Source organism: Cyprinodon tularosa, unplaced genomic scaffold, assembly GCF_016077235.1.
Source record: "Cyprinodon tularosa strain WSP-4 unplaced genomic scaffold, ASM1607723v1 ctg443, whole genome shotgun sequence".
NCBI classification, from domain to species: domain Eukaryota; kingdom Metazoa; phylum Chordata; class Actinopteri; order Cyprinodontiformes; family Cyprinodontidae; genus Cyprinodon; species Cyprinodon tularosa.
In genome coordinates this window covers 407,047-420,957 of record NW_024039167.1, presented here as the reverse complement: position 1 = coordinate 420,957, position 13,911 = coordinate 407,047, and the positions used below count along the sequence as shown (strand labels likewise).

Genomic DNA, 13,911 nt, shown 5'->3' with positions numbered 1-13,911 from the left:
TCCATCTTGAAAGACTCCTGCTAACATGTCTGTCTCGTAACAATCAGCGGGTCAAACCAGTGACTTGCCAGCAGTGTTTTTTGATTCAGGCCATGTAGGGATGAAAACAATCAGAAGATAGGGGATAACAAAAATGCCTACGCTGGAGGACTCACCTGTCAAAACTGCAATTGACTCGGTTTTAACTAAAATAGAAACAATTTCTCATTTAAAAAAGAAGCAAAGAGAAGCACTTTGTGCATTTGTATTTGGGAAAGATATCTGTGATTTTCTTCACAAAGGATTTGGAAAAAGTTTGATTTATTAGCTTATTCCGCAAGATGAAAGATGAAAACACGCAAAAGGCTGCAGACGAATCACACTACCCCGATTGGCTGAAAGTGTATTATTGATTGAAGTGTATTATTGGTGAGTAATAGCTGGCACATCAGCCAATCAGCTCAAAGTATTGTACTAAACATCCCTCCTTTTCACGGACAAACTGAACGGCAGCCATCCCAGATTGATAACAAAGAACTCAACCCAGTTCTACACATATCATATGCTGTTTTATAAATTACAGTACCAATAAGGTCATTAAACCTTTTTTCATATTAAATTGCAATCTGAAATATTTAAAATTCTATAAACAACTGAACATTTAAAAGATGCCAGCAATTTTATAAACATGGGGAAAAAAATAAAAGCCAGTGTTGTTTGTGGTTCAAAACAAGAGAAACCCTTCAAAAGACTCTGGTTATTACCAGGTGACAACATGAAAACATTTATAACAAGCAGCACTCCCATACCTTATAGTAGTGGCGATGGACGGGTGGTGACATTAGTCACCTGGATGCAGTTGTAAGGTTGGCAGGAGGTGTCATCCTCTCACTATCACCACATAACACAGCTACTCATAGTTTTCACATGTTTGTAAAGATAGAATAATATATATAAACAACTCTGCCTTCCCAATATAGGAAAATTATTTCCTGACTGAAATATTTTTTTAAAAGCCCCTTTGTTCTGAACACCGTAAATAGACTTGATACGTAAATACTGTAATGTCTCAAAACTTGAGTCAAAACGTTGGAACCTCATGTTATACAGAAAAGTTGAGGTACACAATAAAACCTGCTGTAAACATCTAAACAAATACTCTCCATTAAAGTCCCAACGGCAAACCTATCAACCTTTTCTCTGGATACAAAGGAGATCACGTTAAAGAGTTGCCTACTGGAACATTCACCCATTTATCACTCACTACAACCCTTATCTGGGAAATGGATGACCTCGAAGGGGATCCCACAGCGATAAAACTTAGTTCTCCACTAATATTTGCTCTTGACCAGGCCATCAGACCTAATTTGTGCTGTCAGGCTCTACTGCCTCCAGGTCCGCTCTATCCAGCACTTCAGATCCAGCGTTAATTTCCTCTACCTCGCCAACTCAAGGACAGCAGCTTACTCATTGGAGCTTGACAAACTACTTGTGCTGCACAGAACCACTCTAATTCTCTTGTGTAGGAGCAGAGCTTGTGCCCATGCAGGCAGCATGGACTTTTTTTTTTTTTGATTGCCACTAGACATACTGTACACCAGCCTGCTCTTACTTGTATAGTGATGCTGGATCAATAGGTATAGGGGTTAAAGTCTCAACAGACATCTCTCGTTATCATCATCCTTCTCTAGGTGTTAGAAACATATTTCAGGACGCTGGATAAAAGTTCATGTAAGGGAAGTGTGCTGTTATCACCATAGATGTAGCAGTTTTATTAAAAAGAAGATACCAACACATAGGGAATATAAATGTCTCACCAGGTACTGTTCAATATATGACCTGAAAATGAAAATACTGAGGTAGGAGAAACAGCTATGAAAGTCCGGAGGAATTAAAGAACCTAGCCCAGAACCTAGCCCAGACGAGAGAATATGTCACCAGCTCTAGTCTGCACAAGGCTGGATCTCAAAGAAAAATGGCAAGAAGAAAATCCTGAAGCTGCTCACCACACCGAACATACCACCCCCATGATGAAACAAGGATGTGGCAGCATCATGCTGACTTCTGACTCTTTATAGATATGGAAGCTTATTTCTGGAAGTTAGAACCAAGGAATCTCCCAGTAAAATTGTTTATACTTTTCATACTAAACAGTTAAAATTTACTCCTGAATCTTTATTTGAATAAAAAACAAAAAAAATTGCCAAGCTAAAAATCCTTACTTAAAAGCATCCTTAAAAAAATCATGAAATTAGAGAAAGTTTTAGAAGTTTTTTTAAGAATTAAAACACACACATAACATAAGAATTCTTAGTCAAATTACATTAGAGCTGAGAGAAAAGAAAATTTAAGGGAATTTTTTGTTTGTTTTTTATGGGGTTTTTGAATTGTCCTGTAGAAAACTTTGAATGGTGGATTATTTTTAAAGAGCAGCCATGGAAGGAATCAATACCCAACATCTCACTTAATTAAGATAAAAATAATAATAAGAAAAAATATGAAAAATATAAATAAATATGAACTCTGATACAAAATAAGAAAAGAGTTATCACATCACACTGAAAAACACTACGTTTTTTATGCTAAACTTTCATTGAATTTCATTGAGAATTGTTTTGTCGCTGTCCGAGGTTCTGAAAGCTAAGCAGCAGGCTTATCGTGACTTGGTGTAAATAACAAAAAAATCAACAACAACAAAAAAGCAAAATGGAAAATACATAAAATATATATATATTGTGCAAATGTTGATTGCAGCTGAAGTACGCTTAGGCAAAGATTTGGACTCAAGTATTTAGATGACTCAATTATACAAAACTAAATTAAAGACAACATAGGGAATTTTATTTTTTGCAAACCACAGATTGTTCTTGCTATCATCAACCTGTCTGTGTCACAAAGGATCGTGCTATTCTCTGCTTTGCAAAGCTTTTCTCAAACTACACACCCCACCCAAACGACCAACAAAAATATTTCAATTAATTAATTAAAAGATACACAGTTTAGCTGAACTTACGAGTGCCATCAAACCATGTAGCTATAGTGTCCAGAAACGTATTCTGAGGCGCTAATAATCCCTTCATCACAGGCATTTTCCCTGATTAATGTCGAGGTCCCCATCAAAGTTACTGAAGAGAGGGCGTAAGTCGTCCAAATGCGTTAGGCGCCCTCATTTAGGCTGCCAAAGCTCTGTGAGAGCCACCAGGCAGTCAGAGATCCACCAACTCAGCACTACGCGAACCCTGGCTGGGAAACAGTGCACGTCATGCGCGCGCCCGTTGAGGAGGGAGGACGATGAAGCCCGCAGCTGCAGATCGGGTAACTGCCAGAGGCGAGGGTGAAACTTTCTATTGTTGATGTAATAAATGTTGACCGTTGCTTAATGCACTCTGGAACAACAGGTGGAAATACAAAAAAGAAAGGATCTATAGAAAGAAAGAAAAAAAAAAAAACACAGACACTCATAACAGTGAAAATGTCATTGGTGTATAACGTCAACAGACCATCGTGACATTTCCACAGTGAAAAAAGTGTATATGAGATGTGTGAGCTCATCAACAAAACACATAAAAGGAGAGGGGTGGGGGGGTTATAATAAAAAAAGTGTATATAGATCCCTGCTTCTCTTTAAGACGCATTTAATTACAGACCTTTGAAATATTTATTTTCTTTTTGCAAAGCAGTGCCAAACCTTTGTTTATTTTATCTCCCATCGTTTGTGGAAATTGCGAGAGTTTTGGCGCCACCTGCTGGTTAATTCAATAGATGCTGCACGAACTTTCAACAACCAAGATCACTTACATTACAGCGCCATCGTGTGAACAGTTTGCTGCAGAAACAGTCATTAAGATATATCATATTTTTCTTGAACTTGAACTTGTTTTTTTTTTTAAATAACAAATCCACCCAGGGCACACCCTGCAATCAAAAATTATTCCAATAAAAGCCCATGTACTTAATTTTCTCTTGTGTCTAGGCCTTATTCCCTGCATAATAATGTCTATTACAGAAAGATTCCGGTCCATTTCCTCAATGCAACTTATCTAGATCTGCTGGACTTTCAATACAGCAATATGTTCTAAGCATCAGTGAGATAAATAGACATAGATTAGACTAAGTGTTCATTTTCTCTCATACAAACACCCCCAGATGAAAGGACAATCTGTTCCAGAACATTTCATTTTTTTAAGAGCAAAGATTTTTTTCTCTCTCTCTCCAATAGCAGGAGATCATCTTTAATCCAATTTAAGACTCTTAGCCTTCTCAAACCTTTTCTGTAAAAGCTTAGGAAAACTCTTCAGATCTAGGTCTGATAATCATAAATGCTCATAGAGAGCGGCCTTTAATGAACAAGGCTTCAATCTATTTTGGAAAACCTAAAAATCCTGACATAAAATAAATAAAATTGAATGTCAGGAAATATGGGAAATTCCAAAATCTTCAAACATTGGGAATTTATTACTACGCAATTTTTCACATGTTTGAACTTGCAAACAATTCATTGATTGCATTAATCAATTGATTAATAAAGCTTTAAATGTCTACCATGTATGCTAAATATATAGTTGTTTACTCTACAGATGTTTTATATATTTTTCCTTTATGTGGCAGTTTTATCATTACTGTTAACTCAACCAAATGTCAATTATAAAGCTGATTTTCTCCAACCACCCTCCCATACCCCTTCTCTCCCCCAAATAAACTTATGTTCCCACTTACAATAGTGTATAATGTTATTTTTTCTATACGGAAAGTTAGGAGAACTTATTACAAAGTTTAAAGCGTCATGCTCAATTTTACTGATGTTTAGATTTTGAAATATCTAACATCTATATTTGAAATCCTAATTCAATTATCAGGATTGCAAACCTTTAGTTTTTCTAAAATATCAACACAGTTTTTCTTAAACTCCTCTAACCCCATTGGTTGCATGTGTAGAAACCTGTATTGATAATTGATAATCCTTGACTTTTTAAGTCTTACAACCACAAATATATAGATTTCTATTTGGCTTGTGTAATAAATTAGAACTAAATAATGCACTGTCATGTAAAATGATTGCTAAAACAAAATTACTAATGCAATCTGAAAAGTGTTGTCTGCATTAGTGTTGAGCTCACCCCGAGTTAACAAATCCAGGAAAAAAAAAAAACAGTTTTATCAGTTTTTTTATAAAAAATTTCACATTGTAATTTTCTCAAACATAATAATTAAAATGTTATTTTTTCTTTTGAAATTTTTTTTTAAAATTTCTTTTTTTGTAGATTTGCACTATTTCAAAAACGTATTTTACAGATCACTTTCTCTTCATTCCAGTACAAATCCTGGCTCTTGACTCGCACAATGAGTTATAAATATGTTGTTTCCAATGTCTAAGCAGACTAAGAAATTTCCTCCTCATTTCAAAGGAAAGCTTGCCCCCAAAAGTGAAGACATTGTGATCTGTAAAATGCAAATAGAATAGAATACAATAGAATTGAATAAATAAATTGTGGCTCACCAGACAGAGAGTGCTAAAATACAACTGCTGAAAAATAAAAAATAAAAACTTGTTCTTTTCTTGCAACATGAAATGGAACAGAGTCCACTCCATGTTGGCTTTGGTGGCTAGTTAGCCCTTTCTGGTAAATGTATGGTTGTCCCATAAATGATCGTTAAATAATAAGAGTATATCACCAGTGGCATTCATAAGTAACTCAATGGTATATATTTATTTGTATTTCTTTACTTATTTGCAACTTTACGACTAGCCTATCTGATTTATTCCTTAATTGTTACAATTGTTGTTACCATATGTTCAATTAGTTTCCTAAATGCTTACAAAGCTGGAATATTTCTTAGGGCAACAGTTTGCAGTTGATTTTATTTGGGCTTATCAGACTATAGGAGATCAGCTTCGGATATTTATATGTAAAACATTTTGCAAACCTTTATCGTCTTTCGTATACTTCTAAATTACCTTAGATGCTTTTTTTGTGTTGGTCTATCTAATAAAATCCTAATGAAATAAATTTAATCTGGTTTAAATGTGGTGCAAGGAACTCTAATAAAAGATTAGGCAAATATTGAGACAACTATTCACAAACATGTCCTATCAAAATATGACACAACCAACCTATCCTTTCTAGATCAGAGACACTGTTACAGCAAGAGACTAAACGCCAACAGCCACCTACTCAAATCTTCCACTAACAAAGACGCTGTAACTGCAGTGATGTCAAAGTTTAGTCATCATGTGCTCCAAGGCAAACCACAAGGAAGCAAACATCCATTAAGTGACTTCAGACGAGCTCACAAACATTTGAACAAACGCATTCGGCATGCACGGTTAGAAATGTGTGACTCATGTCCCTGAGGTGAGGCACTGAGAAGTAGTTAAGCACAACGAGTTGCTTCCATTAAACGTGCCGGCTAATAAGAATAAAACTGACAGCCAACAGACAGGGAAGGCTTCACCTGACTAACATCATTTAATCCTGATCAGTGTTCCAAAACATTTTATCTGTATATATGTGGCCTTATTATGGTCAAACTGAAGGAAAAGTTGAGTCTAAAGTAGTTTCTGTGTCCTCATCAATAACTTTGTTATAGTGTAATAAATTAGCACCTGCTGGCTGCAGTTGCTCTTTGATATTGTTTTTTTTCAATTTCCTTTTAGTTAAGGTATCATGGATTACAGTAATGCTATTTTTAAACTCAGAACCTCAGGATTCCAAGCTCTATGCCCTGACCACTAGGCCGCCACTCCCCAGTGAAATCATTAGGGGGATTTCCCAGTGAGGTCATGTTCTTTTCCATAGCTTACTTTAGATTTTACTACATATTCAGCATAAATGAAAACCGTTAACTATAACAACAATAACAAGTGAATGATTTCAGTGACACATGTGGATTTCAATGACTCCACTAGAGGTCACTAAAAAGTAAGCTTAAGTAATTAGTCTTAAGAAAATTCTAAAATATCCAGATATAATAATATTTATTTTTAAATGAGATAGATAAAAGTCAAGTGTTGATTTAACTCTGACTGTGTTGATTTTAACACTTTTTCAGGGTTTATATAGGTCCACACTCTTAAGAGTTTAATTGACACAATTCAAATAGTTAAGTTTTTAACACTGCAACAGAGTTCATTTTTGAACTTACAAGGGAGAGTAAAATGAAGTCTGTGTGGACATACCAGTTAACACTGATGCAAGGACAAATATTAACTCCTTTGTTAGAGTTAACATATTCAAGTTTTATCTACAAAAAAATAAGCCACTTTATGACTGGTAAATCAGAATAAAACAAAATAAAAAACAAATTTTAGATGCTTTATTTATTATTTATTTTTCCATTTGTGTTTGCAACACTTTAAATTGTGGTACAATGAACAAACACTCGTCAGAATCTCCATAGGATTTCTGAATATCAAATGGCTTATGAAATTTGAGATTTTGGGATTTTTTGTGTTACATTTTCTTACACATAAAGCATGTCAAAATGTTTAGTTTGACTTACTCACAGGAGAGCACAAGGGGCTGGTTAAGTTGCCTCACTCCTTAGTCTTCATACATATTGTCAACGTAAATGTTATACACTTTTGTCTGCTAAAATGTATAAAAACTCATTAATGCAGCATGATAAGAGACATTATACACAAAAAGTGCTTTGAACAGCTCATCAAATGCTCCTAGAGAGCAGTTGGCCTGGCATGGGTTGAGGCAATTTTCCATCACTATGTAGAAGCTGTTAGTCTTGCTCTTCTCACGCCCAACAGCAAGGAAGGATGGCTGGAGACCTTGTTGACCCCGGAGATGTCCCTCTAAACTGCAGCATGACTAGGATTTAAAAAATATACACCAAACCATAAGAAATTGACATACAGCTACAGCCATTGGAAAACAAAATAAGATTCAATTATCTAACAAAAGAAATTCCTGTCCAACCAGACATCTTCAAAGATCCCTAATTACCACCAGTATTTATACATGTCTATTAAAACAAAGTGAAAAAATTACTGTATATGTTTTAATTGAATTACCTTATGAAAGACAAAAGGTCTCCAGGTGGTAGTGGAAGGAGATGTAGGAGCGGTAACAAGGGGGCCGTTTATTGGTCATATGCTGATGACAGATTCATATAATGTAGAATCAGAACTATGAGAACATAGAGCCAGGGTTGAATACTCTGAACAGTCAACCTTGGTCAGATATATTCAGATACTCACTAGATGCTTTATCCTGGTCAACTCCTTGACTGCACCAAACTTTTTAACTCAGGTGTTGAAGTGAGACGCTTAGCCTCTTCTATGACAATTGGCTTGAAGAACACAACCCACTTCTGCAGCAGTCTGGAGGAGGTTTCTTCATCAAATAGAAGAAAAGTCAACTCTGAAACCTTTTACTCTGAAATTTTAACTCTTTAATTTTAACTATGTAGATAGATAGATAGATAGATAGATAGATAGATAGATAGATAGATAGATAGATAGACAGACAGACAGACAGACAGACAGACAGACAGACAGACAGACAGACAGACAGACAGACAGACAGACAGACAGACAGACAGACAGACAGACAGGGACATTTATAGATTTATACCTGGTAACCTTTTCTCATTAAAGGTTCAGTCTAAAGTATTCCCTGTACAAAGGAGACATACAGAGATATTTAGGAGTTTTACATGCTGGTGTAATGTGCAACAAGTCTGCACAAATGATCTCATGCCAGTTGCGAGCAGATTCAAAAGATTTACATGCAAAAATGTCTGATCAAAAACAGCCTGCGATTGCAAGAGAAACCAAAATATGGAATTCAGAGAGCAGTGTAAATCCATTCCCCTTCTAACTTGCCAAAACCATCCCTCCACCCATCAAACAGCAGCCGGCTCACTAACCATATCATGAGTTTATAATAATCCACATCACATCCAAGGCGAATGAGGTGGAATTAAAATCTAACCTAATTTGGGGAGATACACGGCTGTGTAAGTAGTAGGGTGTCCCATGAGATGGGGCTCCAATCGACAGAGCCGTGTGCTGCTCCGGTAGCATGCTCTGTGAGCGTGTAATGGTCTTAATCATCATTTAGCATGCCAGCCTCATCTACACTGTATCCTGCCAGTGATAAAATTGCAAAGCTGAGGGTGACAGAGGGAGTGCGGTTTAATCGTCTAAGGATGTAAAAATTGTGGCACACACAGAGCAGCATAAGGTAACTTTAGAACAGCCTGAACTTATGTTGCAGCATACCTGGAGGTGCATGTGGGAAGATGCAGACACAAGAACACAGATGTTGGCAGGCTGCTGACTGACATCTCTCTCACTGAATTAGTCACGAAGAGTGATGTGTAACCAGCCGTGACACGTTCTGGCTGGGGAGATAGTCTAATTCACTTTGTTTAATTAGTCAAAAGTAGTAGAGCATTGGCTGCTCCCTCTCCCTAATCATGCACTTTTAGGAGTTTCAGCATCTGCACATCTGTGGCAAAACAGACCAGTAATCACACCTGCTGGAAGTTTCGGGGGCAAGATTTCAACTCTTATCCGTTACAACAAAGGGACACTTCTACCATCATTTATCTTCCATCCATATCTTCACTGTGAATCCTTTGGATCATCTACAGATCACGTTTTTAATTGGAAAGTGCCTCCAATCCATAATGAGCCACAGTGGGCATGCTGGCTAATGAGTGACTGAAGCTTAGTGCTTTCTGCAGAGTGGAAGAAGAAAAGGAGGAAGCATTGCCTGTCCAATTTATTTAATCTTTATAAGGTAGGATTTAGCAAAACAACATCTAAAAGATCTTTTTATGTGACCTATGCTGTTCTAATATTTTCTAAGTTGCTATTTAGATGTATCTGAATTTCCAAACAAGTATGTTTTTAAACTTTGGTGCACAGAAATTAAGAATGAACACAATATTTTAAATCTATATTCTGAAAAATACATTTCAGGAAAACAAAATTTCAAACATTCAGCCAATCTTAGGATTTTAAACCTTGAATTTAAAATACTTTCTTTCCATAGTAGCATCTGTCATATACCGCTCTATGGAAATAAATGTAATTTATATAATTTTATCCTTGGTACATTAGCAAGTCAGATTTTTTTGGGTACTCATTCTGATCTTTTGTAGAGTTAAAATTTCACATTTTATATCAGATATTTTAGTTACATTTCTATGACATATCTTATGACCAGAATAGATTTTCAGCTGTATTTCCATGCCCATTCATTGAAAAGCGCGCGCCCCCTTGTTTTTTGAACCGTATTCTCACTCTAACAAAATTAGACTAAACAGCACAGATGGGTAATGAAGCTGAAGTGGTTCTCTGGCTGAGCTGTTGATTAAGTTCATAAAACTTAGAATCGAGTCAGACTCCACTCAAAATTTGATTTCTTTATACTCCACTGATGATTTCATTAAAGAATTTGGGCTTGGCTTCAACTTCCACAAAACTGACTCATTCTGATTTGAACCCCACTTGATGTGAGGTCAAATATATGATGTTTTCTGCCTGTTGTCAATCACTTATGCTGCATCTAAGGTGCTGTTTGCCTGCTTTTCTTCTGCATCCTACGATGAAAGCAAGGAGTCCAAAGGTGGTAGAGAAGTCTTAATATCCTGTTGAAAGTTGGAAAGATAAACAAAAATTCTCCTCACCCAAAAAACATGCAGGAGTCAGAATAGTTTTGAACAAAACTTTGATTAGGATTTTAATCCAAAAAAAGAGCCTCAAACCGGTTCTTAAATATAACCTGAAGTTCATGCATGACATTACATATGGGATGCAAGAGCTGCCACGAAAGTCTGGCTATTGTGTTCGGTGATGGGCAAATGCAATAATTTAAGACAAGAGTGCCACTCTTTTAAAGTTCAAATGGTAATTGTTTAATTCTTAAATAATTTTTTTCATTATTTTTACTTTCCAGTTTTTAACATATGTCCAAAATGCGATGTTTTAGTTAACACTTAGATTTAAAGTGTTATGCTAAAAAAATGTTTATTCATTTATTTTTCCATACACAAATTTGTAAGATACATGATGAAACAGACGCATGGCATAAGATTCATGTTTCGATGAAATATATTTTTATTTATATGATCTGCTGTATTTTGCTGATAGTTATGGTTTTATTGAATTACCGAAATCCCCACATCGACAGGCAGGTTCACACAGCGAGATTTTAAAATAGTTGTGTGATTTTGAAAAACTTTAAAGACCCCAAACATGGAAATAAAATCCGGGGGACAGAACAGTTGTAGCTATACAGTGTGCTGTTTTTAGCCACTTGACAAGCACAGCACAGCTACACAAGAGCTCACTATGATGCTTTTGACGTGCATCAAGCAGTGTATACAGACCCATCTGATGAGTAAGGATTATTATCCTGGCTTTAGATGGTACGTTGTTGAGGTTATCCCCAGCCATATCTCCCTTAAGTTGCCCAATCAACCTGGAATTTCCTGCTGCTGTTAGTAGTGGCTGAATATTTTTTTGCTGAACATTTTTGACAGTCTAAGTGAACGTAGGTATTTATCATAAAAATGTAAGAAACATTTTAGTGAGGTAATCATAGAGTTCTTGGATGCAGTGACTGCAGCTCCAGAATCAGCTGATTGGTTGATGTGCGCATTGAGCTGCAAGAGTTCCGATTTTCTCCAGCCTCCAGCCTTTGATTTGAATGCAATACAGGATATCGGGTCAAGAAAAATAAATATGTTGGATTTCCAAGAGTGCAGTGTCTCAGAAAGGTGAAAATCAGGCCAGAAATCAGGATGATTGTCCTGCTTAAGACAGCTTAGACCAATTCTATTAAATTTAGTGTGCTTAAATTTGATAAAAATTACTGGAAATTAGAGAGGCAGCCACATCAATCCTTCCTTTAAAAAACTTATATAAAGATAGATGATTTAAAGGAACAAACTTATGCTTAACAATCAAGTATTTGTAATTCAACCATGAAAGTGGTAATGTCACAAGTTGTAATGGGCACACAGCCAAGTCGTTTTGTTTTGATTAAACCATGAGCAAGAGCATCCAAGCAGGCAGATAGCATCAAAATCATGTCTTATAAAATCAACTTGTTCACCAAATAAACATTGTACAGTTTTTTTTGTTTGTTTTTAATGATTCTTGTTATTTTAATGATTTGAAACCCTTTTATCTTATACATATGATATTGAAAAACACAGGTTGTGCTGTTGTATCTGTTAACACAAAAACTAACCATCTCTTGATCCCATTGCAGACAGATGCAGCAAGCAGCAATGTGAATTTTATTTCATTATTTAATCAAAAATAATCCTAGCAGGCATGCAGCAGACTGCAGACCCAGAGATGATTTGTATCAAACTCAAATTGGCTGAGGAGGACCATTTTAGATTTAAATCATTGTAGAGGGCTCTCTATATAATATTCAACCTGCACTGAATGTTAGTGATTACATTAATAACAGGATTACATTTTTCGACAGTGATGGGTCCTGCTTTCACTAAAAATAAATAAAGTCGTCGATAGACTTTCAAATTGGAATGTTTGTTGCAACTTGGCCTTTGTTAAGTAATTTAAGTAGAATATAATTTTTTGAGGAATATTAGTCATTTACACGTTTGAATCAGCCTTATTTATATGGTTTGGGAAATGAATGAGTGGTGATCTATTTGGGAAGACCCTTAAGCCTAAGAACATTATAGATTGGAGTTGTAGATAGTAGTGCACCAGAGGGATTCTGGTTGAGAGAAATAAGTTCACAAAAAATCTATATTTATAATGGTTAGGTATCTTTTCCCCATTTGTATGGAATAAAGTCATTATGGCCTCTTTGGGCAATAATAAATTAAATTGAATTGTCTGAGAAAGCAAGAAATTAGGAAAAACTCCCTCAGGTTTAGCTTTTTTTTTACTTTATGGACAATTTGTTCAAGTTAGGACAAAATCCCTGTTATCTATCTTGAGGGATAATCACAGGAGTGATAAAGAACCTTGGATATGAGTACCAAGTGCAGGCTTTGTGTACAGATTTGAGCTGTTACATTAAGTCAGCTAAGAGAAACTTTTCAAAAGGTCTAGATGAAGGGATTCCCTGGTATGGTCCTTGATCTACCAAGTCAGAGCTCTCAAGGTACACAAGTGAGATAAGATTCATCATGATCTTGAAGACTGCTTATCACATTATATATAGTGTTTGATCACTTGATCGCTGGAAACAAGAATTTGGGCATCTGTTGGTTCTATTTAAGTTTCTTTACTTCTTTATATGTCTTATCCTGGTCATAGGGTGAGACATTAAACAATGTAAAGGGAATATCAATTTAAAGAACCATTCACTTTTTAGAATATAAATCTATAATTTCTCAATTCTGAAAGGGAAAATCCTTATGTGCATTGTGAGAATGGGACACTTTCTATAACTGGTGTTAAACTTTTTTGAAATATTCAAATGGTTTTTCCCCACTTTATTTTGGTGAAGAGTTTTTAATGTTGGGGGGGGGGGGGCTTCTTGCTATCACCCTAATCTTAAACTAAATGTCAGTTCAATCTGGTAAAACTTACAGGAAGAGAAAAGACAATTAGGAGAAATGTATTCATACAATTACTTTGTTGTTGAGCAAGCATGAAGCAACAGTGGAGTGGAAAAACTCCCCATGGGGAAGAAACCTCTGGCAGAACCAGGCTGAACATGGCGGTCTTCTGTCGGACTGGTTGAGATGAGACAAGGAACGCAGTAAGAGTCCAGGAGGAATGACACTGATGAAGTTTTAGCTACGATGGTGGAGGAGGGTTGGAGGTGTATGAAACTGCATCATCAGGAGCAGACAGGTGCATGTCAGAAGCCTTTTATGAACTTTGGATGCTGATTGGCTTTCGTTGAGGTGAATAAAGGAGAGCAATTAGTTTCTTCAGTTGAACTTCAGCCTGGGCTCCACATTTAAGGCAGGGAC

The 13,911-nt window shown here is 36.1% G+C and overlaps 1 protein-coding gene across 1 annotated transcript in view; it reads right to left on the bottom strand.

The window, feature by feature from the left end:
* Nucleotides 1–3,227, bottom strand: part of kcnh8 (potassium voltage-gated channel, subfamily H (eag-related), member 8) — an 80,954-nt gene extending 77,727 nt beyond the window's left edge. The window contains 1 exon segment of the mRNA XM_038300235.1: nt 2,993–3,227. Coding sequence (XP_038156163.1) covers nt 2,993–3,068 — 76 coding nt within the window. The 5' untranslated portion in view covers nt 3,069–3,227.
* Between the last annotated feature and the right edge of the window lie 10,684 nt (nt 3,228–13,911).